The sequence below is a fragment of the Triticum urartu genome, chromosome 6 (assembly GCF_003073215.2).
Source record: "Triticum urartu cultivar G1812 chromosome 6, Tu2.1, whole genome shotgun sequence".
Taxonomy (NCBI): Eukaryota; Viridiplantae; Streptophyta; class Magnoliopsida; order Poales; family Poaceae; genus Triticum; species Triticum urartu.
Genome location: NC_053027.1, coordinates 185788959 through 185807636, shown reverse-complemented (window position 1 = coordinate 185807636; position 18678 = coordinate 185788959). Strand labels below are relative to the sequence as shown.

At 43.3% G+C, this 18678-nt stretch overlaps 2 protein-coding genes across 3 annotated transcripts; both read right to left on the bottom strand.

Moving 5' to 3' along the window:
• Positions 1–1355: 1355 nt before the first annotated feature.
• Positions 1356–2128, bottom strand: LOC125515847. Its single transcript, XM_048681343.1, has one exon. It carries the CDS (start codon positions 2057–2059, stop codon positions 1637–1639), a length of 423 nt encoding a protein of 140 aa, XP_048537300.1. The 5' UTR covers positions 2060–2128; the 3' UTR covers positions 1356–1636.
• Positions 2129–7486: 5358 nt separating this feature from the next.
• LOC125512254 (sterol 3-beta-glucosyltransferase UGT80B1) lies at positions 7487–12588 on the bottom strand. 2 transcript variants are annotated; one of them, XM_048677351.1, is made up of 15 exons: positions 12430–12588; positions 11995–12066; positions 11820–11913; positions 11563–11723; positions 11203–11273; positions 10986–11067; positions 10353–10454; positions 10165–10220; positions 9813–9847; positions 9503–9716; positions 9122–9340; positions 8974–9033; positions 8847–8886; positions 7848–8069; positions 7487–7753 (listed from the first exon to the last, which is right to left on the bottom strand). In XM_048677351.1, exons 1-15 carry the CDS (start codon positions 12511–12513, stop codon positions 7703–7705), a joined length of 1563 nt encoding a protein of 520 aa, XP_048533308.1. In that variant the 5' UTR covers positions 12514–12588; the 3' UTR covers positions 7487–7702. The 2 variants fall into 2 exon arrangements, with proteins under 2 accessions (XP_048533308.1, XP_048533309.1); XM_048677352.1 differs by lacking the exons at positions 10986–11067; positions 11203–11273.
• Between the last annotated feature and the right edge of the window lie 6090 nt (positions 12589–18678).

The following is an 18678-nucleotide window of genomic DNA, read 5'->3' as shown; positions in this document are numbered from 1 at the left end:
GGTGCTCTAGTAACCAACTTGATAATTGTTCCACCCATTAAGGCTTCTCCGACGCGGACCCCTAAAACGAACGCGGCTTCCGTGGACAGTGATACAGGAGCCGGTCGTCCAACCATGAGCGCATACATTTCAAATGTGATTTGAACAAACTAGATGATTTTCATTTAAACCGAAATAAAATCATTATATTTTTGACATATTTCAACTAAGAAAAAACGGACGACATTTTTAACCTAGTGTAAATGACTGTCAGTCGTGGCAGTGTTCGTGCCCCACGTCATGTCTTTCCCATGTCGGTAAGCTCACATATTATGAGCCCAGGGAAGTGAAGTTGCGGGAGGGGAAGAATAAGACATGGGGTGTGGTCGTCCTAGGACCCAAGCCATGGTGGCGTCCCATGGCCTACTCTTCCTCGTCAGAGTCCACCGTGTCAACGGCGTCGGACGTGGATAGATCGGCCTCGTGGTTGTTGCAGCGGGGAGCAAACCGTGGTGGGGGCATGGTCGATACGGAGCTGGCGGCGTCTGCGGTCACCTGTGCCTCCTCTTCGTTTGCCTCCGTGCATATCCCCAGAAAGAGGGTGTCTCTATCCGCCCATAGGACACGTAGCCGCCAGCGCCCGTATGGCGCATCCGCGATGGATGTCATGAGCGCTACGCATGAACTGGTACAAGGCCCGCTGCTCATCTAGGAAGCCCGGATCTTCTGCGACCATGGCCGCGAGAGCATCATCCTTCTTGTGCTCGCCCGTGATTTTCCCCTCCATGAGCCGGTGCTCGTCAAGGAGCCGAAGATTGTTGCCCTGCTCCTCCTATGCCTGCCGGAATGCTAACACAGTAACACGGACGGCACCGGCTGCTGTTCCACCGTGACAGCGTTGAAGTGTGCCTTCGTGGGCAGGATGCCAGCTCATCCTCAGGTGCCTCCTTCGTCGTTTAGTACTCGTCGCCGACCTCGAGCGAGCTCGTCGATAAGCTAACCTCTGTCCATCGTGTGGCTCAGCGGCTAACATGCAGGGGTTCGGCCCAATGCTCCTATCCTGAGCCAGGCTCCCGTACGCCACGCCCTGGGCGACGGCCGGCCCTGGCGGGTGTGCCACGCCATGGAAAGCAAGTGAAATAAGAGGTCCCCAAGGTCCGCACGTGTGTCACCACGACATCGATCGATCGATCGATTGTACCCTACCTATGCTTCTCGATCGGATGGAGACCAGACCAGAGACTAGCTGGACATGCAATTCCACGTCTTTTCTGCACGCGTGCATGTGTTTGAGTCGTGCAGACCAGGACGTACGGCGGCCGGCGACGCTGATCGAATTACTTTGCTTCGACGTGGTGCTTAAAAAACAGTTCACATACGCCTAAACTCAGGCACAAATTTCAGCCGGAAATCTTAGCCACGTAAAGTACATAAGGAGATTCTCGATAAAAAAGAGAGGAACACACAAGTCCCAAGAGAATATTAATAGAGATTGATACCCAATACTAAGAATTTTCCCTGTCGCAAGGAAAGAAAATCCACTCCAGCCCATGTGGGGATGCTACTCTGCATAGCAGATTACTGCTACGAGTCCACGTCACACGTACAGCACACACGTCACTCTCGATTGGACGAGTTCATGGCGTCGACCGATCGATCACCAGCCAAGCGCCGGCAAGGCCCGAGGACGGCCGGGCGCGACCATGTTGCCGGCGGGGTCGTAGTTGATGACGCCGGAGAAGTCCGGCAGCTGGCACTTCCCTCCCATGAGGATCCCTTTCTGCCAGACGCAAGGCGGCGGGGACGCGTCGGCCCCTACGCCGCCGGGCTGCACCTGGTGGATGCTGATGACCGGGTCCGTCCTCCGGCGGCTCACGCTCGCCAGCGCGCGCCGCAGCCGCTCTGTCGCCGCCGCCCCCGCCCCCGAGTGCGACGCGCACAGCGCCAGCGCCAGCGCGCACACGGCCAGGAACGCCGCCGCCGCCGGCACCGCGGCCGCGATCACGCCGCTGTGGTGCAGGGCGAGGTGGCGCGATGCGCCGGCGGCGATCACGCCGTGAAGGCCGAGGTGGCGCGGCATTGCGTACTTGACAGTGCGGTGCTTTCCTGCCTGGAGTGACGAGAGACAGAGCTGCCTGGGCTGTGAGTGCTTCTTGGAGCGTGCCGGATTCTGTGCTTGTATATATAGAGGTGTGGCTGAGCAGAAGCAGATTGTTTGACTTTTTTTTCGGAGTGGAGTTGTTTACGTGAGTGCAATCAACAGCTGCATTAGCATGGAGCCATGGAGCCGGTGGTGTTTGGAGAGTGGTTTGCCAGCTCTGCGTCTGCGAGGCCCAACTTCTACAAGTACTTGCTCCTAACTGAACCATCAGATGCAAAATCCAGTGGATTGCCAGGATAGGTATGCAGCAGATGCCGATTAAAAGATGTACACCGATCAATATCCAAACTGAACGGATTCAAACTTCTAAGTTTCCGGTGTGAAATCCAAAAAATATGTAATTCAAAGGAAAAATGAATTCGAGGCATGCGCCGGACAAGCTTATTGTATGCAGACCGAACTTGTTTTTCTTTACCGGGAACAGCTATGCTCTCTCGAATTAACTCAACATGTCTATGTTTGGAAAGCATTTCCATTTAAGAAGTCAAATGCAGTTCAGTCTCTTTTTTTTGGAAGAAGAAGAAGAAGATCCTGATCTATTAATATTCATCAGAAGTATAAAATATAATAATAAAATTTACCACCGAACGACCACCGCCTCCGCGCCAGAACGAGCCGTCAATGTGCCGCTATTGTCGCTCCCCTACCGGAGCCAGGTTGACCTTGCTAGTGTTAGTCGGGAAGTCTTTGCGTGCATGCTCCAAGGACCAGTTCCCTCGAACCATAGTCGTCGTCATTGAACCCTTGAATAGATCTGAAGCAACTGACACCAAATCTCCTCATCGCACACATACAACCAGAAACTCTAACCTAACCACCCCAAGGAGACGGCAAATCTAAGGCGGAGCTTTATCGACTACGTCCAGATGAACGAACTTGAGGAGGATCGGATGCCGAAAAATAAACTTGAAGAAGAAGTGCCGACATCTGCCAGAAAAAACCTAAGCTAAACGACTAGCCAGAGTGAAGGCCCTGGAATTCTTCTCCCCACCACTGACAGCTAAAGCGGTAGGTAGAGGGGAGGCGAATCCACAGGCTCGCCGGTAAAGTCTGGAGAAAAGAATTTGCCCTAGCCGACGAAGGAGAGAAAAGGAACACTTGAAGCAATTTAGTCTTTCTAAAGAGTTTAGAACTTTTCTTAGACTAATAAGAAGCTCACGTTCCCATAGAAGGACCTCGGGTGAACGAACGTTCCCTCAGCAAAGCTCACGAGCGAACGACGATTTTCCTCGGCGTTTGCTCAAAAAATAGCTCGTAGGGAACGTTTAAGAGTTGTCATGCTAATTGTCGTCCTATGACAGATGGATTTTTCACGCTAATAAAAAAATGACATGCTATAGAAGGAAGTTGACATACTACAGGAGAGAAAATTGCCATATGTTTCAAAGTATGACATGTTGTAGTAGTGATAATTACTTTTTTTAACACAGTACAGAAAAAAAACACAATTATCCCTACTATAGCTGTCATGTGTTAGGATAAAAAGAAAAGAAAGTAGCCCTCATATTTAAAAAATTTCATGCTGCAACACAAGAGAACTGTCATGTTAGCAGAAGAGGATTATCATATTACAACAATAAATTGCTATGATACTATAGAGAAAGTTTCCATGCAATTTGCCATGATACAAGACGGTTTCCTTACTACGCAGAAGCTTTCATACATGATTTTAGTAATTGTCATGCTTATATCATGGACGGATGCAAGAGAGGGAACATTGTACCTATGGGGATAGGCATGTATCACACTTTAAGATTCCTGCACAGGATCAAACCCATTAGAGCAACTCTAGCAGATTCGCTATATTGCCCCGTACCGTAAAATAACCCCACTTTACTTGACCGGGACAAAAATTCATCCCGACCAGGTCTTGTAAAACGGGTCGTCCCGATTTTTTTTGCGGCGAGCTCTAAAATTCGACCCGCAACCGGCAAATATTCACACCCCCCCCCCCATTTTGCCGCTCACTCTATCACACGCGCGATTTGGCGGGAGGGAAACTTCCGCCCCTTCCGTGCTGCCCCTCCATCAGAGGGCATGGGTTCAATGACAAGAGAATCTTGGGAGATGAAAAGAATGGAGACTATGTGCTGGAGGAGGATGGAGCTTCAAAATCTTACGGCCAGTGATGGTGGTCTCGAACATGGTGATGGTTGTGGGTTTTTTTCTTTCTGAAATACGCATGAGTGTGCGTATCATTCATTAATAGAGGGGAGGGAAGAGATTCTCTAAGTCCGTAGATTTATAATAGCGGTGCATCCACACGTCGGATGATCCGTCCACGGCACCTAAGAGCATATAGCGACTACTCCCGAATTACCCACCTCGACAGGCCCACAAAGAATTCCCTCAAGATCTCCTTTGAGCAGCCCGGTGAGCTCCGGTGGTGGGGGTTTTGGAGGTGGTAGATGTTTCTGCAATGGTGGTGGTGGTGGTTTTGGAGGTGGAGGTGGTGGTGGTGGGGTTTTTGGAGGTGGTGGTGCTTCGGCCAATGGAGTTGATGTTGATGCTCCGGCCAACGAAGATGGCGGTGCTTCCTGGAAGCAAAGTGATCATTCTTTGGTCAATTTTGATGAAGATGATGATTGTAGTGCTATGGCCAGTGATGGTGGCGACGATCTTGGCAACAATGATATTGCTTGATTTGATCATGGCCGGTCATGGTTTGATCATGTATTCTTGTGTTTGATTGCACATTCATAGGGGCAAACTTGCTACCTCTTTATATTCTTTATATTACGCATGATTTTGAATGTGAACTATTGCAGCATGCTTATGTTATGTGAATTTCATGCATTTATATAATCTGCTAGAGGGGCACTTAAAGAGTGTTCCCTAAAAAAACATTCGTAGAGAACGTCATCTCTATAGCTTTTTCGGGGTTTTTTTTGAATAAGCGTCGCCTGTCATCTAGGCCTCAAAAAATTCTTTAGAAAATCCACATGTATTAATAAATATATTTTACATATGAACATAATTTCATTACAAGATACTTTAGCATATGAGCTGAAAAAAAGAAAAAAAATGGATTTGTAATACTTTAGCATATGATTAGCAAACAGTGCTTTGCTATTTTCAAAACACAAAGTTTTTTTTGTAGATCGCATTTAAAAGTATCTCATAATAACATTTTACAGATACATAGAATGCATCTATATATACATGTGGAATTTGTTAAGATATTTTGGAAACTTTTTCATTTCATTTTTCTAAAATAAAATATGGGTTCCATGGAGCCCAAGCTCAATGACACATTTTCATCATGGATTCCACCATGAATCGAATGTTAGATTTCTTTTAGCATGGCAAATTTTTTTAAGGGAAAACTTGCTCGGCCCTATATTATGAGTTAATGAGAATTACATCATGCAAAACATGTGGTAAAAGGAAACTAGGGGGATCATCTTCCCAACTAAACATCAGGTTTGAATCAAAAGCATGTCTTGCTAAGAAATGTGCCAAGCCATTTGCCTCCCTCGGACAATGCTGAAACTGAATTGAAGCAATGTCATGGGCATACCCAAAGCAATCTGCTAAGATCGCAGAATATGGTGCCAAAATGTCAACCTCGCCTCTACATGCCGAAATAATCTCCAAACAATCTGACTCAACCGTCACCCTGAAGCAGCCCATTTGATTGACAAGTTGTAGACCTCGGCGAAGAGCCAACGCTTCTGCTGTAGTCACGCTATCAGCATATGTGAACGGTTCTGCCACTGCTTCTCCTCGACAGTTCCTGATGATCGCAGCAATTGCTCCGACGCCGTTTTCAAAGAACAAGGTGTCAGTGTTTAGTTTGTATGATCCTTGGCCTGTTTTTCCCACGTAAACTTCACATCAATGTTGTCCCTTGGCTTAGCTGTCAAATTGCCTGTTATTGCATGAACGGCAAAAGTTGTGTTGCTTGGAGTTTTGACCATTTGCCCCTTGCTTGATCCTCTCCTTTCCCACCAGATATTTAGCATGGCAAATTATGTTGTCATGAGGATGATAAATTATTTTAGCAAGCATGGCAAATCCTTACTGGTGAGGACATGACTACCTTGAATACGACCAAAAATATTGCATACATGCATATTTGTTAGGTGATTTCTAGTGCAAACTATTCAATAATCTATTTATATTATCCAGAACAAAAATACTTCACACACTTTTGTGTTTTGTCTAATTGCAGGTGTATGGGACATTTATACAATCCACATATGAAGATAAGGGAAAAGGAGAAGTTTATGTTCTGTTCAAAAAGTCCTCTCACGTCATTTTTGGGCCAAGAGAAGATAGAGTCCAAATCTTTTACGTTCTGGATTCAGATTCGGACTGCACAGACATACCTGACTCAAAACGTCAACAACTTTTTCATACGGACTCCGAATTGGGTGATTCTTTTTTGTTGGAAAGTAGATTTCGTGCTCTTTCCAACCCATTTGGAATCACCTTCAAATTCGTCCGGAGCGTTGAGATATCGATGAAACAATCTGACGCTGCAGTAGAATCTGAGTCAAACAACAAGTTCAAAGGTGTTGCACCACCTCCACTTGGGCCCATGAGCCTTGTACGACCTAGGGTTAGTTTTAGGCTGCCTTGGGACGTCCTTCCACCTCCTTGGCCGCCACCCCTTGCTCCTATATAAGTAGATCCATCTAGTAGCTTTTTACTGGGGATTTGTTTAGTTAAAAGTTAGCCATTGCAACTTCGTGTACTTCGTTTGTGTCCAACGACCAGACCAAGACCACTTACGGATCCCCACCATTATCAATACTTCATATATATTCGCAATATTCAGATTGCATTATCATATTCTTGCTTGTTCTTCGATTGCGTGCAGGAATAGACCTTCGTGGTCAGGCTGATCATGCTTCCAGCATCGTCAGTAACCTCGAGAGATTGGTCTAGCGATTGCTAAGACACAACGTCGTGCACGTTTGTAGTCGGATCGTCAAAGTCGTCTCCAGCAAATCGATAATTATCATCTCATCGAAATATCGGGGCCCTCGCCTCTATCACTTGCCATGTTCTTTTTTTTTCTGTCAGAAATTGTCATGCTAGCTAAAAGAAAATTGCCATCCTTGCAACAATAGAATTTGCCATAAAAAAAACCTTTGATATGCCATGCCTAAAAAATCTGACGTCAGATGTCAGATTTTTAGCATTCCATCATTTATGCTGCTATATCAGAAAAGAGTGCAAGTTCCGCTGCTAAAAATGTGTAGTTTCCTGATAAATAAAAAACATGCAGTCCAAGTTCTGTTTTTGTGAAGGAAAACGAATATGATCGTTACTCCCTCCGTTTACAAAAGAGAGATATTTTGGATATTTCAATATGGACTACATACAGAGTGAAACGAGTGAACAAACAACTAAAACATGTTTATATACATCTGATTCAGAAAAAAGTTACTAGAACATCTTATATTTGTGATCGGAGGGAGTACATATTTCAGTGCTCCAAGACAATGGCAAGAAATCAATGGGGGCACACACAAAATCTACGCTTGGTAAAACTATTTTTGCATGGTTTTTAGTTCTCGGTATATCTTCCTCTTCTTACTGCTCAAATTTTATTTAAGGCAAAACTTTCTCCTTCAAGATCCTGAGGGCTTCACCAATCCCATCCTGGAATGATATCAATGCGAGAATTTTTTTACTCTCAGCCTTTCTAAAACAAAGTGCTCAAATGTTATGGATACAACAATCGGAGAAAACACACCTCGGAAGCAAGTCTCTGAGCAATTACAGTTGCCTGAGCTTTAATTTCTGGTGATAATGCTGATCTGATAGCTCCAAGGAGCACATCTGCGGCTTTGTTAACGCTCGCGGCATCATCTATATCTGGGATTAGATGTTGTCTTTTAAGGGGCTCAGGTGCCACCCCTAACCAGTGTAGTCTCTCCGCCCAGTAAAACTGGTCCAGCAGGAAAGGGCATGCAACCTGCATGATGATATTCTTTAGTACAACGTGTAACCTCCAAAAGCAACTGGTAGCATAATTTTACAACAGTCAATACTTCTAGAAGATAACACATTGTTTGAATAAACATATAACTGTCAGCTTTCGCACACAAATACTGAGTGCATGTTATTTCTTGCTGGAAACAAGGGATGGATGTTATAAGCATGAAACTTCAGCTTTGCTACATAAATGTTTCATAAATGAGACTTCTTGCTGAAAACAAGATGGACGTTACTTTGATTCAGGGGTTTTAACTACTTCCATCTTGTTATCAAAAAGGATAAATGCCAACGATGTAATGTCAGTTGCATGCTACATCACAAGAATTTTTAGCACCTGCAAGCACAAGAATTACTAATATTCCTTATTTTTCATTGTGCTCAGGATGAATTGTCACTTTAGATCGATGGTGACATTTTGCTGGTATCTTGGCAAGCTGTCATTTGTTTTCAAAACTAGATGCTATTACGATGAGCTACAAAAGGTGAAACAAATGTCTGTCCTTTTTTTCCCATAGCACTGGGTTAACCAGTCGTTGTTCTTAATTAAAAAGCAAAGTCACAACACGACTCTCAAGTGGAACAATTGCGTTATTTCTTTTGAGTATGCACTTATCTAGCTAGCCTATGAACTGTCTCAACGATACTGATATGGAAGATATCTACAGCATATCAACTATCAGCACATAGCACTGCCACAGCAATTGAACAAAAAAAAATATTCTTCATATCTAAGTACATCAGATGTTGTAATCACCTGAGGGGTTCCAGCAAATAGTGCAGCAGCTGTAGATCCACTGTGAAGCACAAACCGAAGTAAATTATTTTGTGGAAGACTATATTATTCAGAAACTTGGTCGCTGAAAAATTGAGAACTTTATTACCTGCCAGCATGATGAATAGCAGCTGCACATTTAGGGAAAAGCCAGCTATACGGTATTGATCTGAAATAGTAGTCATATACTCATACAGTTGACCAAAATATCTGTCGATTTCGCCAAGATGAATGGGCGCCATCACGTTAGAACTCACCCAGATAAGCAAAAGAGTCGATTATTGAAAAGGAGAGTGCTGTCATTACTAAGAGCAGGTGCCTCAACACTTGATTCTACAGCTGAAGAAGCAACAGATCTGATTGCTGAATCCAATGGCTGGTATCCAGATGAGAAAAGGATAAATCTGTAATCTGTTGACTCTATGACAGCTTTAATCACCATTAGAAATGATTTAGGATTTCTAAGAAACCCCATGCTGCAGCAGATTGATAGCATGAACCAAAATGGTTAGAAATCACTTACACATTATAGAAATCATTTAATTCAACTGTAACAACACTAATATAAAAATATCAACGGTAAGAGACATGACCATGCATAATATAGAAAATAAAAATTTCCATGAAAAGAAACACACCTGCCAATGGAACTTAATCCTATAAATATAGGTAAAGACGAATAAGAACTTCCCATGAGGAAGTCTTCCAGGCCAGCATGATTTGCACATAGAATACCCTCAAATGGAGAATTGAAATCTCCAGAGAATAACTCCCTGCATTTATCACAAGAAAACTGCCAAGCCATAGGAAGAAACCAAAAGCCACAAATATGAGCACTTGAGGGCCAATATCCTGCCATTATATGATGGAAATTAGTATGGAAAGTTCTCGATCTATGAGCTACAGTATAAACAACTGAAGGGAGATCCAGGACTAATCAGAATTTACCTGGGCGCTCGACAATTTCCTTGCTGAAACCATACCTGCTCAAGTAGCAACCAAATTGCTAGAATTATTTATCAAGTATAACTATAATTGAAGGAAGTTGTAACACTTCATTTTTTTTTTGTATTTACTAATTTTTCCTAGTCCAATTAATAAGTACCATCACTTCTCGCTGACGTAGGGTTTACAAATAATCCGCTGACGATAACAAGATTTTAGACAAAAGCGTCAACGCAAGCCTTATTGGAAGCCGAAGTTTCAGAGCATAAAATATGAAAGTGTCATTTAATACATATTATTATTGATTTACAGGGTCAATATTAATACTCAAAAGGTGATATATTGCAAATCTTACAACAACAATGGCGACTCTGCGCGTACATGCCACAAAGGAAGATTTGTTACTGGATCCTGTAGTTACAAGAAAAGCTAACCTCAGTAATGTCCCTGCGGTAATCAGTTAATCACATTCGCATATGAGCTGAACAGGTTTGCATTCCAGGTATATAAACAAAAGAAACATCATTAAACACATTCACTCACTGTATAAGGAATAGGACTAAGATTTAGGCAATCATTTCTCCACAATCCCCAACTTTCCATGAAAAGCGCCCACATCCAATGGGTAATGTCAGTCCAGCAGACCTGCCATTATTTACATCATTAAAACACCAATGACAAATGCAAAGCAGGCAATGCATCAGCAGGTCAGTTCCCCACCAATAAAAAAAACAGAAGGTCATCAAAAGAAAGACAGAAACACTCATGGATATCAAAGCACTACCACTCGAGAACCCGCAATCTTTGTGCTGGAGAACTAGTATGGTAGAAACTGGCATGGTCCCATGTAATTGGATACGTGATGGCTAGTATAGTTGTAAGAATCTGGTTAACATACTGATCAATCTGCAGGAACTGCTAGTGACAGGTTTGCTCTGCAGTTTATTCTTCCATGACATACGATGCTGAATTTTAGGCTTTAGTAAATGATAAAGTGGTCATGAAATTATCCTCCATGGAGAAGAAGATAATGTGCCCCAGCAGACAGGTTAAATAGAGTTGCAAATTTAATATTGTTTGCAGTTGAGATAGTCACCAAATCCAAACCAAACCAAACAATAATTCAAGAGGGATATATGCTTAAGCATCATCATGACTAGAGGAGCGAATTTGTACTGTGTTGGGGGGAGCTTCTTGAAAGTACTTGTACAGAAGAGGAAAACTTTGCTTAAATTGGCGTTCAAATGATGAAGGGGCACTGCACAAAGAAATGAAAGCACGTAAACAAACAGGAGTCAAGAAGAAGACACCAAAATGAGTGTGCAATCCCTCATAAAATCAATACAAGATAACAGCTTCGATGTGAAATTGAAGCAAATATAAGCCAAATTACCTATATGGAAGAAAATAAGAAGCAGCAATGATGCACTTAACTTGAAACAATTCTGCAAGATGCCAACCTTCCTAAAGCATGAGATAAACCCATATTATAACCACACAACGCATTTCATAGCTGCATTAGTTCCTACATAGAACTGACTAACTGATATTCTCAAGGATCTGTTCTAGTGAATGATGCTTGCTGAAATTCTTTAGTTTCGACATCAATTGTGCATCAAAATTTCTGTCTTATTCCAGTGCAAATCACTATCAGAGCATTAAATTGCACAACTTGTAGCTGAAACTTGAACAAGGAGCCCCGCCACTTAACTTTTAGCAAACATGATAATTATGCTGTTAGTGAGGTCCTCACCAGGGCAAAGAAATTGATCACAATGAAGTCACTGTGAATGCTCGGATCATTTCCAAACACTTCTTCGACAGAAGCTAAACATGCTTTCCTATGCTCCGTCTGAATGATCTCTTTCCGCCGTGAAAATGACATAGGACCAGCGTTCGATTGAACAGAATCATCTAAGAAAGAGATTTCCATGATAAATCACATTGGAAATAAACTTAAGGTAGAAAATTTGTATTTGACAGCGGAGTACTTAAATTCATAGCGCTTACATGAAATATTATCAAGTTGTTCGGCAGCAAGGGCAGGTGGGCTTGCCACAGGCATGTACCTAACTTTACTGGCTGCTAGATGTGTGGATAAACTCTGCATCAAATTTAATGCATGAGGTCAAACATGAACTAGTTTTATCACAGTTTGACAGTTCTAATTTCACAAGATCCAGACCTGGTGTGCTGAATGAGTGATGAACACCACAGTATACTGCCGTTGGTCATTAGCAAACGCTGCAGCAAGGCCCTAAGAAGAAGAAAAGGAGTAGTGAAATTCAAGGTATAGTGCTCTGAGAAGGTTAAAATTGTCATGTTTCTTGAGTATTCATCTTTACATCACTCAACATTTAGTATATAAATGTGGTATACCAAAGCTATATCGATTTTCCATCTAGAGAAACAGAAAACTATATCGATCTGATGGATTGGTGTGGCTCAACTTCTCAGTAATAGGTGCATCGAATGCAACAGCAATCATGTGCTAGATGCTCTAGAATCAGGTGGAATTTCATCGCTCCCCTCTTCACTTGATGTCAGCGGCAAAGAGGGTTGTCTTATACGCCCGAGTCCGAATACACGCACCACACAGAGAGAGAGGGGAGGAGCATACAGCGATTGGGAAGACGTCGCCGTGGGTGCCGAAGGCCATGAAGACGGCGCGAGGCCGGCGGCCATCGCCGCCGCAGCCGTCCATCGTCCTCGCCGAAGCTTCGGGGGGCTCTGTGCGAGCGTCCACGTTGGGCCGTCAAGACTTGGTCGGAGCGCAGCGGATGAAGCCCGTGAGTAAGGCGCGGGCCGAAAGATGTCGCTGGGCCTGAATTTGGGTTTTTGTACTTAATGGTAATTCTCTTTTTTTGAGTGAAATGCACCAAGGGATACGAGAACTTGTTCCGACCACTCAAAAAAAAAACAGAACTTGTTCCGTATGCTCACTTTAGCCCACGCACTCGCATATCGTAAATTTATCCCCATGTTCACTTTGGTCCTAATCACCCCCAAAAGAGGCTAGGTTGGACATTTTTCACGCGTGTCGTGCTGATTTCGTGAGAGGGTGGTCTAGCAGGATAGTACAAACATTAGGTTTTAGCCGTGTAGTAAAAACATTAGCCAAATACCCCTGCGTTTCAACAAGACAATTTTATTCTAGTGGTTCAACGTGGTAAAGCATTAACAGAAATGTTAAACAACTGACGTTAGATTTTTAAGATTTCCTAGCGAATGCTCAGAACTGCAATACGAAAACAGATAAATTGTCATGTTTTCTTTTTTGGAATACTTTTAATCTATCCATCTTCAATCATGGTACTATAATAAACATCAGAAATAATAAAAATTACATCCATATCTGTCGACCACCTAGCGACAAGTACAAGTACTGAAGTGAGAAGAAGGTGTGCCGCCGTCATTGCCCCACCCTCACCGAAGCCGGGCAAAACTTGTTGTAGTAGACACTTGAAAAGTCATCATCGTGTTAAGGCCCCGTAGGACCAGCGCACCAGAACAACAACTGTCGACGTTGAAGAATAGGGTAGATCGAAAGGAACCAACGTGAAGACACCCGAACGAAGACGAACTACGACCAGATCCGAGCAAATCCACCAAGAACAAATCCACTGGGGACACACCTCAACACATCCACCAACGATATTAGACGCACCACCAGGATAAGGGCTGGACCAAAAGCTCGTAGCTCGTGAGCTTAATGAACACTCGGTAGCTCGACTCGTTAAGCTGGTAGCTCACTTCTTAATGAATAGAGCCAATCATAGGTTTCAACTCGTTAAACTTAACAAGCTTAATGAGCGAGCTAACATTTTTTGGCACCTCAACCCATCTGTTCCATCTAATTGATCCAACCTAGCACACAAGAGACAATAATTAGGATACCCACTCATGTGGTCACTTTTTTCTTCATAAAAAACACATCATAACTAAAGCAAAAGAAGGTAATGTCTGTTAACGAGTACTCGCAATCGCTTGTGGGCTTAATGAGCTATTAATGAACAGAGCTGATCAGAGTTTTTTGCTCGTTAAGCTTAATGAATTGAGCCTTAATAAGCATAATCTTGATGGAGCCGCCACCGTCTCGTCTTCCTGAGCAGGACATAAACCCTAACAAAACTCAAAAAACATAAAAAAACGAAGCTCTCCCACCAGCAAGGGCCGGGATTCACCGCACCGTCATGACCCTAAGGCCACAGAAGATGAGGCGGACCGGCGGCGGTGCCAGCAGGAGGCAGAGGAACCTTAGATTTGTTTGGGGAATGAGGTAACTGCGTCACACGTCTTGGTAAATCGTCATGTTGTTGTAAGGGATTTGCCATGCTCTAACAAAATTGCCATGTAGTACAAGAAAATGACAGAAAAATGCCAACATTGCGCACAGTAATTGTCATGTGTTCGATTGGGATTTGATATCCCGAGGACATTCGCTGAGATTGCTTAAAAACGAACATTTGCTGGTTAGTGGCTTCCTTTTAACGATAATGTTAAAAAGCTAACGACAGATTTCTAATTGTTTTGAGATTGAGATATGTTGTGTGGAGGAAATTCATAGGAAAAGGTAAGAAAATATATGATGTGATGGCATACATACAATACACGAGTTGATTTTTTTTATCTCAAGAAATGTCTTCTCTAGCACTAATTGATGTATGATATTTGCTTCATTAAGTCCTAATGTTGTTTCTCCGGTACCATGCATTGCTTAGTATGGCTGAGTAGTGCAATACTTCATTAGTTTTTGTTATATTTGTGTTGAATATATTATATACGCAAGGGGTTATGTGGACTTGGAGTTGTAATTGGTGTGGTTAGGTACGGGTTGTGTAGGAGTCGGACACTTGTATTCTAGGCCTCTTATATACGGAGGGGCACCACACGTTGTAACCTATAATGACGACTTGATAGCAACAGGTATGCGGGGGAGCCGACGGCTTGTGCCGGCGCCCAGGCGGCTGGTGTCGCGGTATCTTGGGAAGGAGCGCCCGTAGTCATGCCCCGGGGATGTAGCCATATCGGTGAACCTCGTTAGCAAATATCGTGCCTCGGTGTGTCGTCTATGATCTTGCATTAGCGTTTTATTCTAACAAGTGGTATCAGAGCAAGGTTGCGAGAAGGATATGCGGAAAATCATTCGGAGGTACGAGGATCATGCTCGACGGGTGCTAGGGAACGTCCGACTGGTGCAAGGTGGAGCATGGCAGCGATCGCGGATGCAGTCGGTGGTGTCGGACACTTCGGGCAGAAGGTGTGACGACCTCGATTCAATCGTACACTAATCATACACGCAAATGTGTACGATCACGATCAAGGACTCACAGGAAGATATCACAACACAACTTTAGACACAAATAAAAAATAATACAAGCTTTATATTACAAGCCAGGGGCCTCGAGGGCTCGAATACATAAGCTCGAAAACACAAGAGTCAGCGGAAGCAGCAATGTCTGAGTACAGACATGAGTTAAACAAGTTTTGCCTTAAGAAGGCTAGCACAAAAGCAACAATGGTCGAAAAGGCCAGGCCTCCTGCCTGGGAGCCTCCTAACTACTCCAAGTCGTCAGCAGCCGTCACGTAGTAGTAGGCACCCTCGGGGTAGCAATAGTCATCAGTGGTGTCATCTGGCTCCTGGGATCCATCATCTGGTCGCAACAATCGGGTATGGGGGAAAAGATGAAGACCAGGGGGGGCACACCCTGCTCACGAGGGTGGGGGGCGCGCCCCCCTACCTCGTGGGCCCCCTGGTGGCTCTCAGACGTCCATCTTCTGCTATATGAAGTCTTTCGATGAGAAAAAAATAAGAAGGAACTTTTCGGGACGAGACTCCGCCGCCACGAGGCGGAACCTTGGCGGAACCAATCTAGAGCTCCGGCAGAGCTGTTCTGTCGGGGATACTTCCCTCCGGGAGGGGGAAATCATCACCATCGTCATCACCAACGCTCCTCTCATCGGGAGAGGGCAATCTCCATCAACATCTTCACCAGCACCATCTCATCTCCAAACCCTAGTTCATCTCTTGTATCCAATTCTTGTCTCAAAGTCCGGGATTGGTGCTAGTAGGTTGCTAGTAGTGTTGATTACTCCTTGTAGTTGATGCTAGTTGGTTTATTTGGTGGAAGATCATATGTTCAGATCCTATATGCATATTATTACCCCTCTGATTATGAACATAAATATGCTTTGTGAGTAATTACGTTTGTTCCTGAGGACAAGGGAGAAGTCTTGCTATTAGTAGTCATGTGAATTTGGTATTCGTTTGATATTTTGATAAGATGTATGTTGTCTAGCCTCTAGTGGTGTTATGTGAACGCCGACTACATAACACTTCACCATTATTTGGGCCTAGAGGAAGGCATTGGGAAGTAATAAGTAGATGATGGGTTGCTAGAGTGACAGAAGTTTAAACCCTAGTTTATGTGTTGCTTCGTAAGGGGCTGATTTGGATCCATATGTTTCATGCTATGGTTAGGTTTACCTTAATACTTTTGTTGTAGTTGCTGATGCTTGCAATAGAGGTTAATCATAAGTGGGATGCTTGTTCAAGTAAGAACAGCACCCAAGCACCGATCCACCCACATATCAAATTATCAAAGTACCGAACGCGAATCATATGAACATGATGAAAACTAGTTTGACGATATTCCCATGTGTCCTTGGGAGCGCTTTTCCTATTATAAGAGTTTGTTCCGGCTTGTCCTTTGCTACAAAAAGGATTGGGTCACCTTGCTGCACTTTATTTACTTTTTTTACTTGTTGCTCGTTACAATTTATCTTATCACAAAACTATCTGTTACCACTTATTTCAGTACTTGCAGAGAATACCTTGCTGAAAACCGCTTATCATTTCCTTCTGCTCCTTGTTGGGTTCGACACTCTTACTTATCGAAAGGACTACGATAGATCCCCTATACTTGTGGGTCATCAAGACTCTTTTCTGGCGCCGTTGTCGAGGAGTGTAGCGCCTTTGGTAGGTGGAATTTGGTAAGGAAAAAATTATATAGTGTGCTGAAATTTACTGTCACTTGTTACTATGGAAAGTAATTCTCTGAGGGGCTTGTTCGGGGTATCTTCACCCCGTCCAGTAGAGCAAAGAGTTGCTCCTCAACCTACTGAACCTATTGAAAATTAAACTCCTTTTGAATTTCCTTCGGGTATGATGGAAAAACTGCTAGCTAACCTTTTTACAGGAGATGGAACAAAACATCCTGATGAGCACTTAATATATGTGGATGAAGTTTGTGGATTATTTAAGCTTGCAGGTATACCCGGTGATGTTGCTAAGAAGAAGGTCTTCCCTTTATCTTTGAAGGGAGACGCATTGATACGGTATAGGCTATGTGATGATATGAAATCATGGAACTATAAAAAGATTGAAACTGGAATTTCATCAAAAGTATTACCATATGCATCTTGTTCATCGTGATCGCAATTATATATATAATTTCTGGCCTCGCAAAGGAGAAAGCATCGCTCAAGCTTGGGGGAGGCTTAAATCAATGTTATATTCATGCCCCAATCATGATCTCTCGAGAGAAATCATTATGCAAAGTTTTTATGCTCGGCTTTCTCATAATAATCAAACCATGCTTGATACTTCTTGTGCTGGCTCTTTTATGATGAAGACTATTGAATTCAGATGGAATTTATTGGATAGAATTAAATGCAACTCTGAAGATTGGGACCTCGACGAAGGTAAGGAGTCAGGTATGACACCTAAGTTTGATTGTGTTAAATCTTTTATGGACACCGATATTTTCCGTAAGTTTAGCACTAAATATGGACTTGAGTCTGAGATAGTAGCTTCTTTCTGTGAATCTTTTGCTACTTATGTTGATCTCCCTAAGGAGAAGTGGTTTAAATATCATCCTCCCATAGAAGTAAAAGTAGCTCACCTATTAAAGTTGAAGAAAAGACTGTCACTTATAATGATCCTATTGTTCCTACTTCTTATGTTGAGAAACCACCTTTCCCTGTTAGAATAAAGGATCATGCTAAAGCTTCAACTGTTGTTCGTAAAAGCAATATTAGAACTTATACACCCCCTGAGCAAGTTAAAGTAGAACCTAATATTGCTATCGTTAAAGACCTCTTGTCTGATAATATTGATGGGCACGTTATTCAGTTCGATGGTGAAACTGCTAGAATTGCTAAACCTTGTGCTAAAGATAAACTGCTACGTCTTGAGCTTGCATTGGTTTTCCTTGAAGAGGAAGGGATGATGCAGCAGAGTAGCGTAAGTATTTTCCTCATTTTTTGAGAACCAAGGTATCAATCCAGTAGGAGCCCATGCTCAAGTCCCTCGTACCTGCACAAAGCGATAGCTACTCGCAACCAACGCGATTAGGGGTTGTCAAGCCCTTCACGGTCACTTACGAGAGTGAGATCTGATAGATAGAATATTTTTGGTATTTTTGATATAAAGATGCAAAGTAAAAAGTAAAGACAAAGTAAAAAAACAAAACAATATAAAAGTGATGGAGATTGATATGATGAGAATAGTGTAATGCCCCGGACACACCCGCCGGTGTTCGTTACTCCTGGCGGGATCTAGACTGGCCCCACAGATCAATACTAGTCTTTTCTGCGCAATTTATCCTCACTCATGCGCACCCGGGAGCAACTTCCCGGTCGGTCATCCATCCTGACACTAATCCAAGCTGAGCACGCTTAACTTTGGAGTTCTGTCTGAATGGGCTTCCGAAAAAGAAGGAGTTCCTTATTGATATGAGTAGTCTATCATCCCTAGTAAGCCAGGCCATCACATACACCCCCAGTCAGAGGAACCGACGTCCTCGTCGGGCCACAGGAATGTTCTCTCTTGGCACATACGTCTGTGCTTCCAGTCCAGTACATGTGC